Source organism: Corvus moneduloides, unplaced genomic scaffold (assembly GCF_009650955.1).
Source record: "Corvus moneduloides isolate bCorMon1 unplaced genomic scaffold, bCorMon1.pri scaffold_147_arrow_ctg1, whole genome shotgun sequence".
Classification (NCBI taxonomy): Eukaryota; Metazoa; Chordata; class Aves; order Passeriformes; family Corvidae; genus Corvus; species Corvus moneduloides.
Genome location: NW_022436896.1, coordinates 19,218 through 39,145, shown reverse-complemented (window position 1 = coordinate 39,145; position 19,928 = coordinate 19,218). Strand labels below are relative to the sequence as shown.

The following is a 19,928-nucleotide window of genomic DNA, read 5'->3' as shown; positions in this document are numbered from 1 at the left end:
GAACTGGGAAAGCAACAGGACCGAACTGGGCCGAACTGGGCTGAACTGGGCTGAACTGGGAAAGCAACAGGGCTGACCTGGGCTGAACTGGGCCAAACTGGGAAAGCAACAAGGCCGAACTGGGATGAACTGGGAAAGCAACAGGGCCAAACTGGGCTGAACTAGGCCAAACTGGGAAAGCAACAGGGCCAAACTGGGCTGAACTGGGAAAGCAACAGGGCCAAACTGGGCTGAACTAGGCCAAACTGGGAAAGCAACAGGGCCAAACTGGGCTGAACTGGGATGACCTGGGCGGAACTCGGCCAAACTGAGAAAGCAACAGGGCCGAACTGGGCCGAACTGGGCTGAACTGGGATGAACTGGGAAAACAACAGGGCCGAACTGGGATGAACTGGGAAAGCAACAGGGCCAAACTGGGCTGAACTAGGCCAAACTGGGAAAGCAACAGGGCCAAACTGGGCTGAACTGGGCTGAACTGGGATGAACTGGGAAAACAACAGGGCCGAACTGGGATGAACTGGGCTAAACTAGGAAAGCAACAGGGCTGACCTGGGCCAAACTGGGCTGAACTGGGAAAGCAACAGGGCTGACCTGGGCCAAACTGGGCTGAACTGGGAAAGCAACAGGGCTGACCTGGGCCAAACTGGGCTGAACTGGGAAAGCAACAGGGCCAAACTGGGCTGAACTGGGCCAAACTGGGAAAGCAACAGGGCCAAACTGGGCTGAACTAGGCCAAACTGGGAAAGCAACAGGGCCAAACTGGGCAGAACTGGGATGACCTGGGCTGAACTGGGCCGAACTGGGAAAGCAACAGGGCCGAACTGGGCCGAACTGGGATGACCTGGGCGGAACTCGGCCAAACTGAGAAAGCAACAGGGCCGAACTGGGCCGAACTGGGCTGAACTGGGATGAACTGGGAAAACAACAGGGCCGAACTGGGATGAACTGGGAAAGCAACAGGGCCAAACTGGGCTGAACTAGGCCAAACTGGGAAAGCAACAGGGCCAAACTGGGCTGAACTGGGCTGAACTGGGAAAACAACAGGGCCGAACTGGGATGAACTGGGCTAAACTGGGAAAGCAACAGGGCTGACCTGGGCCAAACTGGGCTGAACTGGGAAAGCAACAGGGCCGAACTGGGCCGAACTGGGCTGAACTGGGATGAACTGGGAAAACAACAGGGCCGAACTGGGATGAACTGGGAAAGCAACAGGGCCAAACTGGGCTGAACTAGGCCAAACTGGGAAAGCAACAGGGCCAAACTGGGCTGAACTGGGCTGAACTGGGAAAACAACAGGGCCGAACTGGGATGAACTGGGCTAAACTGGGAAAGCAACAGGGCTGACCTGGGCCAAACTGGGCTGAACTGGGAAAGCAACAGGGCTGACCTGGGCCAAACTGGGCTGAACTGGGAAAGCAACAGGGCCAAACTGGGCTGAACTGGGCCAAACTGGGAAAGCAACAGGGCCAAACTGGGCTGAACTAGGCCAAACTGGGAAAGCAACAGGGCCAAAGTGGGCTGAACTGGGATGACCTGGGCGGAACTCGGCCAAACTGAGAAAGCAACAGGGCCGAACTGGGCCTAACTGGGCTGAACTGGGATGAACTGGGAAAACAACAGGGCCGAACTGGGATGAACTGGGAAAGCAACAGGGCCGAACTGGGCTGAACTAGGCCAAACTGGGAAAGCAACAGGGCCAAACTGGGCTGAACTGGGCTGAACTGGGAAAACAACAGGGCCGAACTGGGCCAAACTGGGCTGAACTGGGAAAGCAACAGGGCCAAACTGGGCTGAACTGGGCCAAACTGGGAAAGCAACAGGGCCAAACTGGGCTGAACTGGGATGACCTGGGCTGAACTGGGCCGAACTGGGAAAGCAACAGGGCCAAACTGGGCAGAACTGGGCGGAACTGGTCACTCACCGGGCCGCCCTCGGGCCGGGGTCCCCAACACCAGCGCTGCCGGGGGGGCTTCCGGGGGGGGTCTGGGGGGACACCAGAGGGGAGGGGTCACACCCAGGGACCCCCCAGGGGGCACCCAGGGACCCCCCAGGTGCCACAGGGACCCCCTCAGGTGGCACAGGGACCCCCAAGGTGGCACCAGGACCCCCCCCAGGTGACATCAGGACCCCCAAGGTGGCACCAGGACCCCCAAGGTGGCACCAGGACCCCCCCAGGTGACATCAGGTGCCACAGGGACACCCCCAGGTGGCACAGGGACCCCCCCAGGTGACATTGGGGACCTCCCAGATGCCATCAGGTGCCACTGAGGAGCCCTGAGGCGCCACAGAGACTCTCTCAGGTGGCATCAGGTGGGACAGGGACCCCCAAGGTGGCATCAGGACCCCCCCAAGGTGACACCAGGTGGCACCGGGACCCCCCCAAGGTGACATCAGGACCCCCCAGGTGGCATCAGGTGGGACAGGGACGCACAAGGTGGCACCAGGACCTCCTCAGGTGACATTGGGGACCTCCCAGATGCCATCAGGTGCCACTGAGGAGCCCTCAGGTGCCACAGAGACTCTCTCAGGTGGCATCAGGTGGGACAGGGACACCCTCAGGTGGCATCGGGTGGCACCGGGACCCCCCCAGGTGACATCAGGTGCCACAGGGGCCCCCTCAGGTGGCACTAGGACCCCCCCAGGTGCCACAGGGACCCTCCCAGGTGGCACCAGGACCCCCCCAAGGTGGCACCAGGACCCCCCAGGTGACATTGGGGACCTCCCAGATGCCATCAGGGGCCACTGAGGAGCCCTCAGGCGCCACAGAGACTCTCTCAGGTGGCATCAGGTGGCACAGGGACCCCCAAAGTGGCATCAGGACCCCCCTCAGGTGGCATCAGGACCCCCCCAGGTGACATCAGGTGGCACAGGGACCCCCAAGGTGGCACTAGGACCCCCCCCCAGGTGCCACAGGGACCCTCCCAGGTGACACCAGGACCCCCAAGGTGGCATCAGGACCCCCAAGGTGGCACCAGGACCTCCCCAGGTGACATCAGGTGCCACAGGGACCCCCTCAGGTGGCATCAGGTGGCACAGGGACCCCCAAGGTGGCATCAGGACCCCCCTCAGGTGGCATCAGGTGGCACAGGGACCCCCCCAGGTGACATCAGGACCCCCCTCAGGTGGCATCAGGTAGCACAGGGACCCCCAAGGTGACATCAGGACCCCCCTCAGGTGGCATCAGGTGGCACAGGGACCCCCAAGGTGACATCAGGACCCCCCTCAGGTGGCATCAGGTGGCACAGGGACCCCCAAGGTGGCACCAGGACCCCCCCAGGTGGCACAGGGACCCCCAAGGTGGCACAGGGACCCTCCCAGGTGACACCAGGACCCCCAAGGTGGCATCAGGACCCCCCTCAGGTGGCATCAGGTGCCACAGGGACCCCCAAGGTGACACCAGGACCCCCAAGGTGGCATCAGGACCCCCCTCAGGTGGCATCAGGTGCCACAGGGACCCCCAAGGTGGCACTAGGACCCCCCCAGATGCCACAGGGACCCTCCCAGGTGCACCAGGACGCCCCCCAGGTGACACCAGGGTGGCACAAGGACCCCAAGGTGGCATCAGGACCCCCCTCAGGTGGCATCAGGTGGCACAGGGACCCCCAAGGTGGCATCAGGACCCCCCCCAGGGCCCCCCTCAGGTGGCATCAGGTGGCACAGGGCCCCCAATGTGCATCAGGGACTCCCCCCCAGGTGACATCATGTGTGCACAAGGACCCCCAAGTGGCATCAGGACACCCCTCAGGTTGCATCAAGGTGCACAGGGACCACCCAAGGTGCACCAGACCCCCCCAGGTGACATCAGGTGCCACAGGACCCCCACGGTGCCTAGGACCCCCCCAGGTGGCACAGGTACCCACATGGTGGGCACGGGACCCGTCCCAGGTGACACCAGGACCCCCAAGGGTGGCATCAGGACCCCCCTCAGGTGGCATCAGGTGCCACAGGAAACCCCCAAGGTGGACACCAGGAACCCCCAAGGTGGCATCAGGACCCCCCTCAGGTGGCATCAGGTGCCACAGGGACCCCCAAGGTGGCACTAGGACCCCCCCAGATGCCACAGGGACCCTCCCAGGTGGCACCAGGACCCCCCCAGGTGACATCAGGTGGCACAAGGACCCCCAAGGTGGCATCAGGACCCCCCTCAGGTGGCATCAGGTGGCACAGGGACCCCCAAGGTGGCACTAGGACCCCCCCAGATGCCACAGGGACCCTCCCAGGTGGCACCAGGACCCCCCCAGGTGACATCAGGTGGCACAAGGACCCCCAAGGTGGCATCAGGACCCCCCTCAGGTGACATCAGGTGGCACAGGGACCCCCCAGGTGCCACTGTCCCCCCCCCCAGGTGCCCCTGCCCCCTCACCTTGTCCCCAGACGAAGGCGCCGCTCACCAGGCGCTGCAGGGCTTTCTGGGGGGGGGAGGGGGGGACACCCCAAAATCCGTCACCAGGGTCCCGGTCCCCAAATCCGCCCCCCAAAATCCCCCCTGGGGGGGTCCCAACACCCCCAAAACACCCCCAAAACTCTCTCGGGGGGGGTCCCAGCCCCCCAAAACCCCCTCAGGGGGGTCCCAACACCCCAAACCCACCCAAACCCCTTCAGGGGGATTCCAGCCCCCCAAAACACCCCCCAGATGGTCCCAGTCCCCCAAAAACCTCCCCTGGGGGGGGTCCCACCACCCCAAACCCACCTCAAACCCCCTCAGGGGGTCCCAGCCCCCCAAAACCCCCCCCCCGATGGTTCCAGCCCCCCCAAAATCCCCTCAGGGGGGTCCCAACACACCCAAAACCCACTCAAACCCCTTCAGGGGGGGTCCCAGCCCCCCAAAACCCACCCCAAACCCCCTCAGGGGGGTCCCAACACACCCAAAACCCACTCAAACCCCTTCAGGGGGGGTCCCAGCCCCCCAAAACCCACCCCAAACCCCCTCTCAGGGGGATTCCAGCACCCCAAACCCCCCCCCCGATGGTTCCAGCCCCCCCAAAATCCCCTCAGGGGGGTCCCAACACACCCAAAACCCACCCAAACCCCTTCAGGGGGGGTCCCACCCCCCAAAACCCCCCCAAAACTCTCTCAGGGGGATTCCAGCCCCCCAACCCCCCCCCCAGGTGGTCCCAGCCCCCCCAAAATCCCCTCAGGGGGGGGTCCCAACACACCCAAAACCCACCCAAACCCCTTCAGGGGGGTCCCAGCCCCCCCAAAACCTCCCCTGGGGGGGGTCCCAACACCCCAAACCCACCCCAAACCCCCTCAGGGGGGTCCCAACACCCAAAACCCCCCCCAAAACCTCCTCTGGGGGGGTCCCAAAACCCCTCCAAAACTCTCTCAGGGGGGGTCCCAGCCCCCCAAAACCCTCCCCAAACCCCCTCAGGGGGAGTCCCAACACCCCCAACCACCCCCCCAAATCCCCTCGGGGGGGTCCCAGCCCCTCCCAGTCTCACCAGTAGCCCCTGGCTGGGCCGCAGGGACCCCTCAGGTTCCGGGGGGGCCCCCCCAGGCCCCCCCCCGTCCTCGCCCGGCCCTGCCGGGTCCTCCCCCCCCCGGGGGGGCTTCTCCTCCTCCTCCATGGGACGGCGACGGCCTGGGGGGGGTGGGAGGGGGGAATTTGGGGACTCCCCAAACCCCCCTTTTCCACCCCAATCTCCCCCTCAATCCAAATTTTGGCGCTTCTCCGTTTTTTTGGGTTTTTTTTTTTGCACCAGGAGCCTTTTTTCCACCCCAAATCCTCCCCCTCCCCTCAATTCCTGCCCCAAATTTCCCCTCCCTGTCCTAAAGCCCCAAATCCCCCCGATTCGGCCCCAAATCGCACCTCGGAGTCCCCACTTTTACCCCAAATCCCGTTTTTCTCCCCAAATCCCCTCCCTGTGCCCCCAATTCTTGCTGGTTTTCCCCAAATCCTTCTTTTCTTCCCCAAACTCCCACCCCAAAGGACCCTTTTACCCCAAACCCCAAAGCCCCGAGGTCCCACCCCTTATCCTGCTCCTTCACCCCAAAATTCCCCCATTCCCACCCCCAAATTCCCCTTTCACACCCAAAATTCCTCTCCCCTCATCCCAGATCTCCTCCTCCAACCCCAAACTCCTCCATTCTGACCCCAAATCCCATCTCTGTATCCCAAAAGTGCCGGATTTTTTCACCCCAAACCCTTTCCCTGTACCCCAAAATCCTTCATTCCTCACCCCAACTCCCAAATTCCCCCTTTCTTACCCCAAATCCCTTCCCGATCCCACCCCAAACCCCCTCTCTGCGCACCCCAAATCCCCCCTTTCTTACCCCAAATCCCAACTCCCTGATCCCACCCCAAATCCCCCTTTTCTTACCCCAAACCCCAACTCCCCTCCCCGCACCCCAAATTCGCCTTTTCTTACCCCAAACCCCTTCCCCAACCCCAACTCCCCGCTCCCACCCCAAACTCCCTCTCCCCGTACCCCAAATCCCCCCTTTCTTACCCCAAATCCCTTCCCAAACCCCAAATCCCCCCTTTCTTACCCCAAATCCCTTCCCAAACCCCAAATCGCCCCTTTCTTATCCCAAATCCCCCCTTTCTCACCCCAAACCCCAACTCCCCTTCCCCAACCCCAAACCCCAAATCCCCGCACCCCAAATCCCCCCTTTCTTACCCCAAATCCCCCCTTTCTTACCCCAAATTTCTTCCCAAACCCCAAATCCCCCGTTCCTTACCCAAACCCCAACTCCCCTTCCCAAACCCCAAATCCCCCGTTTCTCACCCCAAATCCCCATTTTCTCACCCCAAACCCCAACTCCCCTCCCCCAACTCCTTCACCCCAAACCCCAAGTCCCCCCTTTCTTATCCCAAATCCCCCTTTTCTCACCCCAAACCCCAACTCCCCTTCCCCAACCCCAAACCCCAAACCCCCGCACCCCAAATCCCCCCTTTCTTACCCCTAATCTCCCCCTTTCTCACCCCAAATCCCCCCTTTCTTATCCCAAATCCCCCCTTTCTCACCCCAAACCCCAACTCCCCTTCCCCAACCCCAAACCCCAAACCCCCGCACCCCAAATCCCCCGCTGCCACCCCAACCCCCCTTTCCTGGCCCCAAATCCCGCCCATCCCACCCCAAATCCCCTCAATCTTCCCCAAATCCCCTCAGCCCTCCCCTCCCCTCACGCCCCCTCCCCTTTCTCCCCCCGCCCCCTCCCCCCCCCCCAAATCCCGCCGTTCCCGCCCCAAACCACCCCAGACCTCCCCTTCTCCCCTCTCCCCACCCCGACCTCCCCCTCAGGACCCCTTTCGACATCCCGGACCCCCTGAGGACCCCTCAAAACCGCCCCGATCCCCCCGACCCCCGCCCGGGCCCCGCCGCCATTTTACCGCGGCTTCTCCGCTCCCTCCGCTGGGGGGCGGCGCCGCGCGGGGCACGACGGGTAGCGCCGCCTACCGGGGGGGAGGACCCGCGCCGCGCCGCGTTGCTAGGCGACGCCGCGCTGTGGCCACGCCCCCTCGCGGGAAAGCCACGCCCCCATTAAGCCACGCCCCCAGCGTGGCCACGCCCACACGGCGCGTGGCGGAGTGCGCGGGGGCGGGGCTTGCATATATTAAGGCGAGGCCACGCCCCTCGATGGCGGAGGGGGTTTGGGGGTCTCGGGAGGGGTTTTGGGGGGTCTCAAGGGGAGACTGGAGGGTCCTGGAGGTGTTTTGGGGCTCCAAAAGGAGGGGGGGGGGAGGGTTTGAGACCCCCCCCCCCGGCCCCCAAAATCTGAGCCCCGCCCCCTCTCCCAAGTCATGTGACTCCCCCAAAGATGAGACGCCCCCCCACCCCAAATCTGAGCACCCCAAATTGTGACCCCCCCAGAAATTTAACCCCAACTCTGAGCACCCCCTAAACTCTGACACCTCCCCCAAACTCTGACCCCTCCCTACCCCCCCAAAAATCGTGTGACCCCCCCCCCCACTCCGAGCCCCCCAAACCGCGTGACCCCCCCCAAACCTGACCCCAAACCTGCCCCTCCCCAATTTCTCCCCGGTTCTGCCCCCGGCACCCCCCAAATTCCCCAAAACCCCCCCCCCCAAAAAACCCCCCCCCAGCCCCAAAAATAAACTCGCACAGCCTCGGGAACGACGCAAAGCTCTCGGCAACACCCACGACATGTCACGATAGCCCGTAGAAAACGGGGGGGGGGGAACCCCCCAATCTTCACCCCGAACCCCCCCTTCTCCTCTGTGGGGCTGGGGGGGCACAGGGGGTGTTGGGGACCCCCCCAAATTCCCTTTTCCGCCTCTTTCCCCCCCTCATTTTCCACTTTTCTCGCAGTTTTTGGCCTCCAGGAGCTCCTTCTGCACCCCAAACCCTCTCCCCGCCCCCCAAATTCCCCCTTCTCGCACCAAAATCCTTCGTGCCCGCCCCGAATTCTCCTTTCACACCCCAAATCCATCTTTGCAGCCCCAGACCCCAAATCGTGTTTCTCCCCCAAATTCCGAACTCCCGGCACAAATCGCACTCTCCCTGCCCCAAATTGTCCTTTTACCCCCAAATTCTCCTCCCCTCCCTCCCCGCACCCCAAATCTTCCCGTTCCCACCCCAAATCTGCCGCACCTGTCTGAAATTCCCTTGCTCCCACCCCAAATTGCCTCTTCTCAACCCAAACCCTCCATTCCCGCCCCAAATTCTCCTTTTTCACCCCAAACCCACCATTCCCACCGCAAACCTCTCCCCACACCCCAAATCTCCCCTTCTGACCCCAAATCTCCCCTTCTGACCCCAAATCTCCCCTTCTGACCCCAAACTCCTCCATTCCCACCCCAAGCCCATCTCTGCACCCCAAACCTCCCCTTTTTAACCCCAAATCCTCCTTTTTCACCCCAAACCCCCGCGTTTCTCACCAAAACCCCCTCATTGCCACCCAACCCCCCACCCCGCACCCCAACCCCCCCCTTTCTCAGCCCAAATCCCACCCCGCACCCCAAATCCTCCATTAACACCCCAAATCTCCCAAATCCCTCCCGATCCTCCCCAAAATCCCCTCAGCCCCCGCTCCCCTCACGCTCCCTCCCCTCCCTCGCCCTCTCCCGCTCCCCGAAACCCCGAAATTCCGCCGTTCCCGCCCCGTATCCCCCCTTCTACCTTCTTCCCCACCCCGAGCTGCCCCTCACATCCCCTCCCCACCCCTCAAACCCCCCCAAACAGCCCCAAAATCACCGCGATCCCCCCCGGCCCTGCCCGGGCCCTGCCGCCAGCTGACCGCGCCTCTTCCGCTGCCTAGCGCCGCCTAGCGGGGGGGAGGACCCGCGCCGCCGTGAAGCCACGCCCACTCACAGGCCACGCCCACTCAGCCCAAGCCACGCCCACCCCACCCAAGCCACGCCCCCCAGTCGAGTCCAGCGGCGCCTCCGTGTCCGTCCCGCATCCCCCGGGCTCGCTGCCCCTGCCCACGCACCTTCCTCTTCTGCCTCATCTCCGACACGAGAGCCCTGCTCAGCCCAGCCGCCTTTCTGCCTCGCCTGCTTGATTTCCGACACTCGGGAATTTCCTGCCCCTGTGCGCTCCGGAGGTGGTGTTGAACAGGTAACCAGCACGGATGGAGCCCAGCGTGTTTTCCATGGAGGATTTCGGCACTCGGTCCCTGAGCGCCGGGAGGGGATCTCCAAGCTAACTTGTGGAGGTGCACCCCTGGGCACTTCAAATTTGAAGTTGTGGAAAGGAGTTCCAAAGTGAAATCCTGCCCGAAGGCAAAATCCGAGCTGCGCCCTGTCCCAAAGCGCTGCTTCTCCCCGGGGCAGCCGCTTGGTGCTTGTGACCGATCTCTCCCATTCCCGTCAATGTTCTGCGCTCCATTGGGACAGCTGAGTTCGGCTTCGGGCACTGACTCTTTTCCCTGCATGAGATCTGTTACTGTGGGACTGCAAGGACCTTTTGGGATGCAGGAAGGAAATGATCCGGTGTGACTTTGCCGAGTCTCTCCGGGAGAACCTCCAAGGGCACAGATTTTAGCTGCTGGGACTGGAGCTCCCTCAGAGCGGCGGCAGCTCCAGTGACCCAACGCGTCCCTGCTCCCACAGTCACACCAGGTTTCCTCACTGCTTCAAGCCCAGGTTTGCCATGGCCGAGTCTCAGATGTCTTGTTCCACAAAGCCATTTATTCATGGTGCAGTAACACAGAAACAGCTCGAGCTGCTGAATCCAAGCAGGACCCCAAACAAAGCACCCCTGGGCTCCTGTCATTTGTCCCACCATTTTCCCGTTTTTATTCACGTTTCCCACCCTTTTCCCCTCAAGTTTCCCACCACTTTTCCTCTCACGCTTCCCATCCTTCTGTCCCCTCACATTTCCCATCATTTTTCCCCCCATGTTTCCTGCCTTTTTCCCCTTTATATTTCACACTCATGTTTGTCCCGTTTCCCGCCCTTTTCCCCCCTCACGTTTCCCGCCCTTTTCTCCTCTCACGTTTCCCGCCCTTTTCTCCCCTCACGTTTCCCGCCCTTTTCCCCCTCACCTTTCCCTTTTCCCCCCTCACGTTTCCCGCCCTTTTCCCCCCTCACCTTTCCCTCCCTTTTCCCCCTCACCTTTCCCTCCCTTTTCTCCCCTCACCTTTCCCTCCCTTTTCTCCCCTCACCTTTCCCGCCCTTTTCCCCCCTCACGTTTCCCTCCCTTTTCCCCCCTCACGTTTCCCTCCCTTTTCCCCTCACCTTTCCCTCCCTTTTCTCCCCTCACCTTTCCCTCCCTTTTCCCCCTCACCTTTCCCTCCCTTTTCCCCCTCACCTTTCCCTCCCTTTTCTCCCCTCACCTTTCCCGCCCTTTTCCCCCCTCACGTTTCCCGCCCTTTTCCCCCCTCACGTTTCCCTCCCTTTTCCCCTCACCTTTCCCTCCCTTTTCTCCCCTCACCTTTCCCTCCCTTTTCTCCCCTCACCTTTCCCTCCCTTTTCCCCCTCACCTTTCCCTCCCTTTTCTCCCCTCACCTTTCCCACCTTCTTCCCCCATGTTGCCCACCTCTTTCCCTGTTCCCCCCCCTTTTCCCCTCATGTTGCCCACCACTTTTTCCCTCACGTTTCCCCCTCTTTATGCCCCCTCACAGACACTCAGCAACTCATTAAGAAGCAGAAATGTCCCTTTAATGACATCGCATCTCCACCCCGCAAATTAAGGCCTCAGTGGTGTCCCCCTCCCCAAGACCCCCTTATGATCCCAACATCCCTCCGGGGGGGAGACGTGACCCCCTCAGGCACTTGATCCCAGACCCCCATAAGCGTCAGATCCTGCCCCACAGAGGACCCAGAACCCATTTAGGCACCCGATCCCGTTCTGGTAGGGACCCCAGACCACTGTCAGGGGCTCAATCCCACCCCATAGAGGAACCAGGATCCCCATTAGGGTCCCAATATCTCCCCAGGGGGGACCCTGACCCCAATAAAGGCCAGATTCTGCCCCAGAGGGGATCCAGGACTCCCATTAGGGGCTTGATCTCACCCCAAGGGGAGAGCCCAGACCTCCATTAGCATCCCGATCCCACCCTGCGGTAGCCCCTAGGCCACCATCAGGGGCTCAATCTGCCCTGTAGAGGATCCAGGACTGCCATGAGGAGCCTGATCTCACCCCAGGAGAGGACCCCAGGCCCCCAGAGAGGCCGGATCCCACCCTGGGGTGACCCCAGACCCTCACTAGGATCCCAGTACCCCCCCAGGCCCCTCTTAGGGTCCCAAACCTACCCCACAGAGGATCCTTTGGGAGCCCGATCCCACCCCAGGAGGCAACCCAGACCCCCATAAAGGCCCTGATCCCAACCTGTGGGAGACCCCAGACCCCCCCTTAGGGTCCTGTTCCCCCCTTGGGTCCCCCCCACACGCCCCACGTACCCCCTCAGGCCCTCAACAGCACCAACCTGCCCGTCTGCCCCAAATCCACCCCGAACGCCACCAAATTGAGGCCGCTGAGCACGGCCACCAGCACCTTCCTGTCCCAGGGGCACGTAGCGGGGCACCCGTAGGGTCTCCGTGACTGGCCCCCCATGTCGTCCGAGAAGCTGTACAGCGCCCACAGCACCGTGGCCGCCCCGTAGGCCACGACCCCCAGCCCCGCGTAGACCCCCAGCCCCCAGCGCAGCCCCTCGGGGTCCCGCATCCACCCGCACCAGCCCCAGCCCAGCAGGCACCCCCCGACCAGCAGCACCCCCAGCACGAAGGACACGCAGTAGATGCCCAGACACCAGCGCAAGGCCGCGGGGCCCGAGGCCGCGCCCAGCTCGGCCGACAGCCCGAGGAGGAGGAGGGCGAGGAAGGCTTCGGCCACCTTGAGCAGCCCCGAGGGGGTGGCCAGGTACGGGGCGGCCTCGCCGGGTCGCGCCCGGTCGCGGGTCACCTCGGCGGCGTAGGCCAGCGTGGCGATGGCCGAGGCGGCCGTGGCGGCGGCGCGGAGGGCGCGGGGGCGGCCCTGGCCGCCCTCGTGGCCCCGGAGGTGGCCCAGCGGCCACAGGACGGTGGCGGTGGCGCAAGCCATGGCGGCGGCGGTGGCCAGGGCCAGCGGAAGGTCGCGGCGGGGTGGCGGACGGCGGAAGGCGTCGTTGAGGAGGAGGAGGAGGGTGAAGACGAAGGACAAGGCCCAGGCGGACAAGCAGCCGTCGCCCTCGCCCGAGTTCCAATAGCCAGGGGCTGCTGCCAGCGCCAGGGCCAGGAGGGCACTGAGGGCCTGGACGCAGCGGAGAGGGGACGGGGGGCGGCACGGAGGGGGCATCCTGGGGGCTGCGGAGAGATGGGGGGGTCAGGGGTGTTGGGAGGTGTGGGGGGCTGGGGGATCTGGAGGTATTGAGGAGTATTGGGGTGCTGGGGGTACGAGGGGATATTGGGGGTTATTGGGGCTGGGGGTACCAGGGATATTGGGGGTTTTTGGGGCTGGGGGTACCAGGGGATATTGGGGGTTTTTGGGGCTGGGGGTAGCAGGGTAACGGGGGTATTGAGGGGCTGGGGGTAGCAGGGGATATCGGGGGTTTTTGGGGCTGGGGGTACCAGGGGATATTGGGGGTTTTTGGGGCTGGGGGTATCAGGGTAACGGGGGTATTGAGGGGCTGGGGGCCCGCACACGGCAGAGACGGAAGAGGGGCATCCCAGGGGCTGTGCAGAGATGAGGGGCTCCGCGGGGTTATTGGGGTTACTGGGGTTACTGGGGGGGTATCAGGGGGCTGGGGGGGGAGGGGGATTGGGGTGCTGAGCAGCATTTGGGGCATCAGGGAGCCGTGGGGCTCTTGAGGTGCTGGGGGATATCGGGGAGATGGGGGTTTCTGGAGGGACCTGGGGGGGATTTGGGGGGATCTGGCAGTACTGGGGGGGGCTGAGGCCCTGGGTGCAGCACAGGGGGGGGGGATGAGGGGGCCAGCACGCAGCGGGTTATCCCGGGATATTGAGGGCCAAGAGAACGGTATTGGGAGGCTGGGAAGGATCGGGGAGCATCAGCGGGATTTGGGCTGAGAGCTGTGGGGGGCTGGAAGGAGTGAGGGCAGCCGGGGGCTCTGGGGGATTCCCGGCGTTCGGGAGATCCCAGGAATCCTGGGGCTCACGCCGGGGGTCGGGGGGGGTCCCGTGCCCGCGGGGGCGGGGGGGCGGTCACGGCTGTGCCCAAATAAGGCCCGGGAGAATCTCCTTCCTTCCCCCCCCCCCCTCCCCGTCTCATCCTGGGGTCGCCCCGCCCCAGCCGGGCGCTGGCTGCATCCTGTGGGTGATTGGGGGGGGGGTCCCGAGCGTCCGGGGGAGACCCCGGGGAGGGGGCTGGGCTGGGCAGTCCCCCCCACTGTGTCACCTCCCCTGCCCCCCAAGACCCCCGGGTGGGTCCCGGCACTCACCCGAGTGGGCTCGGGTGTTTGCGAACGAGCTTGGGGGGGTTCGGTTCGGGTCCTTACGGACGGGGCGGTTCCGGTTCGGGTCGCTCCTGGTCCTTACGGACGGGGCGGTTCCGGTTCGGGTCGCTCCGGGTCCTTACGGACGGGGCGGTTCCGGTTCGGGTCGCTCCGGGTCCTTACGGACGGGACGGTCCCGTTCGGGTTTGTCGGGAGCGGTTGGGCTCTTCGCGGTTCGGGTCACCTCGGGCGGGTTCGGGTCTCTCCGGCCAGGTTCGGATCCCTTCGCACGGAACGGTCCCGTTTCGGGTGCTTCGGGTCTCTCCGGAGAGGTTCGGCTCCTCACGGTTCGGGTCTCTCCGGAGCTAGGTCCCGGTTCGGGCTCCGCTCAGACACGTTCGGATCCCACCGGGCGCGTTCGGGTCTCCCCGGCACCGGCAGGTTCGTGTGTTTCCGCTCAGGTTCGGGTCTCTCCGCCGAGCCGGTCCCAGTCGTGTCGCCCCGGGCGGTGCCCACCGGGGCGTGGCCGGGAGGCAGTGACGTCAGGGGGTCCCGGGCAATGACGTCAGGGGGTCCCGGGCAGTGACATCAGGGCACCGCCACGACCGGGGGGGCTCGGGGGGTCCCTGGGGTGTGCCCGGAGCGGGGGGGGGGGGGGCACTCACGTGTGTCCCCAGCCCGCGGGTGGGTGACACGGGGGACAAAGGGCGGCGCCCCCACCCCTCCCCCCACTTCCCCCTCCCTCCGAGGCGCGTTTTGGGTCGTTTTGGGCTGTTTTGGGAAGTTTGGCCGTTGCCGGAGGCAACGCGACCGCGACCGCCCCAAATATTTGGTTTCCGTGGGAACGGGGTGGGGGGACACGAACATGGGTGGGGGGACCCCGACGTCCGGTGGGGCCGGGAGGGGAGGGGGGCTCAGGGGGGTCCCGGGGCCCCCCCAAATCCAGCCGGGGGGTGGGGAGGGGTCCCTCGCGGCTCAGCACCTGTGGGAGGAGAGGAATAAGGGGGGAACCCAGGTGTCCAGGACCCCCACCCATTGCTCTGGGATCCCCAGCCATGGTCCCAGGACCACCCACCCATGGGACTGGGAGCTCCATCCATGGCTCCGCGACCCCCACCCATTGCTCCGGGACCCCCACCCATTGCTCTGGGATCCCCAGCCATGGTCCCAGGACCACCCACCCATGGACCGGGAGCTCCATCCATGGCTCCGCGACCCCCACCCTTGGGTCTGGGACCCCCACCCACGTGCCAGGACCGCACCCCTGTGCCCCCACCTCTCGCAGGACCCTCTCCCGCAGCTCGCCGGGGCTCAGGGGTCTCTCCTCCTCCTCCCCGGCCGCGGGGTCCTCCCTGAGGGGATGCGGGGGACACCCATGGGTGCTGTGACAAGGGGGGAACCCCCCCCTCACTGCCAGGGGGGTCCCGGGGGGCTCACCTGGGGCTGGGGGGTCGCGGAGGGGGGGGGTCGACCCCACATGGCCTCGTTCCCTGCCAGGACCTGGAGGCAGAGTGGAACAGTGGGGGGGGGCGGGGGGGGGGGAGCCCCAAACCTCCCAAAACCCCCCAGTTCCACCCCAAAACCCCCCCCAGTCACACCCCCCAAGCCTCCAGTTCCCTCCCCTCCCCCAACACCCCCAGTTCCCCCCACAGAGGCACCAATTTCTCCCCCCAGGACCCCCCAATTTTCCCCCCATGAACCCCCAAATTCCCCTCCCCCAAAACCGCTCCCCCCAGAACCTCCCTGACCTCACCTCCCCGAGCCCCCCAGTTGCCCCCAGTTGCTCCCAGTTGCTCCCAGTGCCCCCCCAGCCCCTCGCCAGTACCTGGGGGTCCCCCCCCCGCAGCAGCAGCCGGGTCACCCCAACTTCCAGGCGCCAGAGCTGCTCCCACAGGGGGTCGGAATTCCCGGGGGGGTCCCAAGGGGGGTCCCAAGGGGGGTCCTGGGTGGGGTCGGGGTGCCCCTGCCCCTCCTCCAGCTGGGCCAGCAGCGCCGCCAGCCCTGGGTGGGTGGGGGAACACCCCCAAAATCAGGGGGTCCCCCCAAACCTGGGGGTCCTCCCGGACTCTTGCCTCCCCCCCAAGCCCCCCTGTTACACCCCAAATAAACCCCCCAAACACCCCTGCGAGACTCCAAATCGGTCCCCCAGACCCCAAACCGGCCCCCCAGACCCAAATTAACCCCTTCAATACCCTCCAATCACCCTCTCCAAACCTCTGTGTCCCCTCCAAACACCCCGGGACCGCCCCCCTCCCCAAATTTGGGGTCCCCCCAATACCTGCCCGCAGCTCCTCCAGCTGCTCCCTCCCCTGCCGCTCCTGCTCCCGCAGCTCCTGGATCTCAATTTCGGGGTCCCCCGGGGGTCCCCCCGGCTCCTCGGGGGTCTCTGCCGCTGCCACCGCTGCCCGAAGCTGGGGAGGGGGTTGGGGGGGAATTTTTGGGGTTTTTTTGGGGGGGCTGGAGGGGTTTTGGGGAGCTCTAAGGGGGATTTGGGTACCTCAGAAGAGGAACTGGGGAGATTGGGAAGGTCTGAGGGGGGTTATTGGTGGTTTGGGGGGGGGAAATTAGGGGGATATTTGGGTTCCAGGGGGAGTTTGGGGTGCTCTGGGGGGTTTTGGGGTGTTAGGAGGGGTTTTTTGGGGGGGTCCCACCTGCTCCACGTGCTGCTGCAGCTCCTGAAGCTCCCGGTGCTGCTCCGTCAGCAGCAGGAACTGGGAGAAGGTCTGTGCCCCCCCTGTACCCCAAAAATCAAACTCAGGACCCCCCCCCAAACCCTAAAATCCACCCTGAGAACACCCTGCACCCCAAAAACCAACATGGGACCCCCTCTGAGACCCCCCTGCACCCCAGAACCCACCCTAGGACTGCCCCAAACAGCACTGGGACCCCCCCTCAAAGCCACCCAGGACCCCCCAAAACCCCTCTGGTCCCCTCCCCCCCCCCCCCAGAACTCCCAAAACCACCCTGGGACCCCCCAACCCCCCTTTGGGACCCCTCCAAACTGCCCTGGGACCCCCCCAGCACCCCCAAACCTGTCCTAAGCCCCTCCAAACCCATCGGAGCCCCCCCAAACCCCCCCTGTCCCTCCTCACCCTCCATCCAGGCCTCCTCCTCCTCCTCCTCCTCCTCCCCGGGGGGCTCCAGCCCCTCCCCCAGCCCATCAGGGGGGTCCCCGGGGGCTTCTGGGGGGCCTCGGTGCATCGGGCGGGGCCGTGCTGGGGGGACACCCATGAGCCAGCTTTGGGGGGGCACCCAGGGACCCCAAAACCCCCTCCAAGGGACCCAGGGACCCCCCAAACCACCCCCAAGGGCACCCAGGGACCCCCAAACGCCCCCCCCCCCAAAGGGACCCAGGGGTCTGGAGGGGGCACCCAGGGACCCCCAAACCCCCCCCCAAGGGACCCAGGGGTCTGGGGGGGGCACCCAGGGACCCCCAACCCCCCCAAGGGCACCCAGGGACCCCCAAACCCCCCCCAAGGGACCCAGGGGTCTGGAGGGGGCACCCAGGGACCCCCAAAACGCCCCCCCCCCAAGGGCACCCAGGGACCCCCAAACCCCCCGCCCCCAAAGGGACTCAGGGGTCTGGAGGGGGCACCCAGGGACCCCCAACCCCCCCCAAGGGACCCAGGGACCCCCAAACCCCCCCCCAAGGGACCCAGGGGTCTGGGGGGGACACCCAGGGACCCCCAACCCCCACCCAGGGGCACCCAGGGACCCCCAAACCTCCCCCTAAGGGCACCCAGGGGTCTGGAGGGGACACCCAGGGACCCCCAAACGCCCAACCAAGGGACCCAGGGGTCTGGAGGGGACACCCAGGGACCCCCAAACCCCCCCAAGGGCACCCAGGGACCCCCAAACCCCCCCCCCAAGGGCACCCAGGGACCCCCAAACCCCCCCCAAGGGACCCAGGGGTCTGGAGGGGACACCCAGGGACCCCCAACCCCCACCCAGGGGCACCCAGGGACCCCCAAACCCCCCCCCAGGCACCCAGGGACCCCCAAACCCCCCCCCCCCAGGCACCCCAGGGGGTCTCGGATGCCCCCCAGGTGCCCCCCCAAGGGTACCCGGGCGGGGCCGGGGTCTCTCCTTGGCGGCCATGAAGCTCCGGAGGCGCCGCTCCCGCTCCCGGCGCCGGCGCCGCTCCCGCTCGGCCTCGTCCTGCGCCCACCGGGACCCCCGGGACCCCCGCGGTGCCCTGGGGGGGACACGGGGTGGGGGGCGTGGGTGAGGGGCACCCACGGATTTGGGGGGGGGGGAACCAAAGGTTTTGGGGAGCTCAGGGGGTTTTGGGGCTGTTGAGGGGGGGTCGGGGGGTATTGAGGGGTTTTGGGGGGATTTGGGGGGGTCCCCACCGGTCACTCTGGGCCGTCGCCGCTCGCTCCAGCTCGGCCTCGATCTCCTGCTGGGTCTCCTCCAGCTCCTGCAGCCAATCAGAGCCCTCTGTCAGTCTGGGATCCACTCCCCAGCCAATCAGAGCCCTCTGTCAGTCTGGGATCCACTCCCCAGCCAATCAGAGCCCTCCATCACCTCTGGGATCCACTCCCCAGCCAATCAGAGCCCTCCGTCACCCTGGGATCTACCCACCAGCCAATCAGAGCCCTCTGTCAGTCTGGGATCCACTCCCCAGCCAATCAGAGCCCTCTGTCAGTCTGGGATCCACTCCCCAGCCAATCAGAGCTCTCCGTCACCCTGGGATCTACCCCCCCAGCCAATCAGAGCTCTCCGTCACCCTGGGATCTACCCACCAACCAATCAGAGCCCTCTGTCAGCCTGGGATCCAGTCCCCAGCCAATCAGAGCCCTCCATCACCTCTAGGATCTACCCACCAGCTAATCAGAGCCCTCCGTCACCTCTGGGACCCACTCCCCAGCCAATCAGAGCCACCCGTCACCCAGGGATCCACCCCCCAACCAATCAGAGTCCTCCGTCACCCCGGAATTCCCCCCCCCCAGGCCAATCAGTGCCCTCCGTCACCTCTGGGATCCACTCCCCAGCCAATCAGAGCCCTCCATCGCCCCAGGATCCACCCCCCCAGCCAATCAGAGCCCTCCGTCACCCCGGGATCCACCTCCCAGCCAATCAGAGCCCTCCATCGCCCCAGGATCCACCACCCCCAGCCAATCAGAGCCCTCCATCGCCCCGGGATCCCCCTGTTGGCCACCCAATCAGAGCCTCCCATCCTGATGATGTCACCAGGGGGAATCCCCCTCCCAGCCAATCAGATCCCTCCCTCCCACCCACAGGGCTCTGGGGGTCTCCCCTGGATTTGAGGAGGTCTCCCCTGGATTTTGGGGGGAGTCTCCCCTGGGTTTTGGGGGGGTCTCCCCTGGATTTGGGGGGGGGTCTCCCCTGGGTTTTGGGGGGGTCTCCCCTGGATTTTGGGGGGGTCTCCCCTGGGTTTTTGGGGGGGGTCTCCCCTGGGTTTTTGGGGGGGTCTCTCACCTGCAGCCGCCGCCTCAGGAGCCGCCGCAGCCGCTGCCGCTCCCCCCGCAGCCCCTCCAGCTCCCGGCGCAGGCGGGGCAGGGCCCCCAGGGACCCCCCCAGCGCCGCCCCCGCCTGCGGGACCCCCCCAAATGGGTCAGGGACCCCCATGGACCCCCCCAAAATGGGGCACGGCCCCCAGGGACCCCCCCAGCACCGCCCCCGCCTGCGGAACCCCCCCCCAAAACGGGTCAGGGACCCCCCCTCCAGTCAGGGCAATGCCAGCTGAGGGACCCCCGTGGGTCTGGCACCCCCTGGGACCCCCCAAAGGGACCCTCCCATGGGTCAGGGACGCCCCAAAGGGACCCCCACTCATGGCCCGCGACCCCCACCCATGGACCCCCAGACAGAGACCCCTGCAGAGACCTCAGACCCCCACCCATGGTCCTGACATGGGTCTGGGACCCCCACCCATGGGTCTGGGACCCCCAGCCATAGCCCTGAGACCCTCACCCGTGGGGCTGGGACCCCCAGCCATAGCCCTGAGACCCCCACCCGTGGGGCTGGGACCCCCACCCATGGGTCTGGGACCCTCACCCATGGGTCTGGACCCCCACCCATAGCCCTGAGACCCTCACCCATGGGTCTGGACCCCCACCCAGGTGTCTGGGACCCCCACCCACGACCCCAGGACCCCCACCCACATCCCGGGGGGGGGGGGGGCGTAT

The 19,928-nt window shown here is 65.5% G+C and overlaps 3 protein-coding genes across 3 annotated transcripts; all 3 read right to left on the bottom strand.

Moving 5' to 3' along the window:
- Positions 1 to 1,196: 1,196 nt before the first annotated feature.
- On the bottom strand, positions 1,197 to 7,747 carry LOC116438893 (DNA-directed RNA polymerase II subunit RPB1-like). Its single transcript, XM_032097910.1, has 4 exons — positions 7,334 to 7,747; positions 5,442 to 5,581; positions 4,364 to 4,409; positions 1,197 to 1,983 (listed from the first exon to the last, which is right to left on the bottom strand). The coding sequence occupies exons 2-4, from the start codon at positions 5,565 to 5,567 to the stop codon at positions 1,670 to 1,672; spliced, it is 486 nt and encodes a 161-aa protein (XP_031953801.1). The 5' UTR covers positions 5,568 to 5,581; positions 7,334 to 7,747; the 3' UTR covers positions 1,197 to 1,669.
- Positions 7,748 to 11,046: 3,299 nt separating this feature from the next.
- LOC116438892 (myeloid-associated differentiation marker homolog) lies at positions 11,047 to 14,359 on the bottom strand. Its single transcript, XM_032097909.1, has 3 exons — positions 14,189 to 14,359; positions 13,786 to 13,871; positions 11,047 to 12,691 (listed from the first exon to the last, which is right to left on the bottom strand). The coding sequence occupies exon 3, from the start codon at positions 12,681 to 12,683 to the stop codon at positions 11,814 to 11,816; it is 870 nt and encodes a 289-aa protein (XP_031953800.1). The 5' UTR covers positions 12,684 to 12,691; positions 13,786 to 13,871; positions 14,189 to 14,359; the 3' UTR covers positions 11,047 to 11,813.
- Positions 14,088 to 19,330, bottom strand: LOC116438891 (vasodilator-stimulated phosphoprotein-like). The gene is made up of 9 exons (XM_032097908.1): positions 19,222 to 19,330; positions 18,132 to 18,199; positions 17,844 to 17,974; positions 16,431 to 16,513; positions 16,058 to 16,190; positions 15,605 to 15,780; positions 15,217 to 15,279; positions 15,056 to 15,131; positions 14,088 to 14,761 (listed from the first exon to the last, which is right to left on the bottom strand). Exons 3-9 carry the CDS (start codon positions 17,875 to 17,877, stop codon positions 14,694 to 14,696), a joined length of 633 nt encoding a protein of 210 aa, XP_031953799.1. The 5' UTR covers positions 17,878 to 17,974; positions 18,132 to 18,199; positions 19,222 to 19,330; the 3' UTR covers positions 14,088 to 14,693.
- Between the last annotated feature and the right edge of the window lie 598 nt (positions 19,331 to 19,928).

Bases quoted from the DNA above. Each gene is read 5' to 3' on its own strand.
- LOC116438891 (XM_032097908.1), bottom strand. From the start codon at position 17,877: ATGGCCGCCAAGGAGAGACCCCGGCCCCGCCCGG. The intron at 16,191-16,430 runs GTGGGACCCCCC...CCCCCTCCCCAG, and splicing joins TGCAGCAGCACGTGGAGCAG to CTTCGGGCAGCGGTGGCAGC. The intron at 15,781-16,057 runs GTATTGGGGGGA...CCACCCACCCAG, and splicing joins GCTGGAGGAGCTGCGGGCAG to GGCTGGCGGCGCTGCTGGCC.
- LOC116438893 (XM_032097910.1), bottom strand. From the start codon at position 5,567: ATGGAGGAGGAGGAGAAGCCCCCCCGGGGGGGGGAGGACCCGGCAGGG. The intron at 4,410-5,441 runs GTGAGACTGGGA...TCCCCCCCCCAG, and splicing joins GGCCCAGCCAGGGGCTACTG to AAAGCCCTGCAGCGCCTGGT. The intron at 1,984-4,363 runs GTGAGGGGGCAG...GTGTCCCCCCAG, and splicing joins CGCCTTCGTCTGGGGACAAG to ACCCCCCCCGGAAGCCCCCC.
- LOC116438892 (XM_032097909.1), bottom strand. From the start codon at position 12,683: ATGCCCCCTCCGTGCCGCCCCCCGTCCCCTCTCCGCTGCGTCCAGGCC.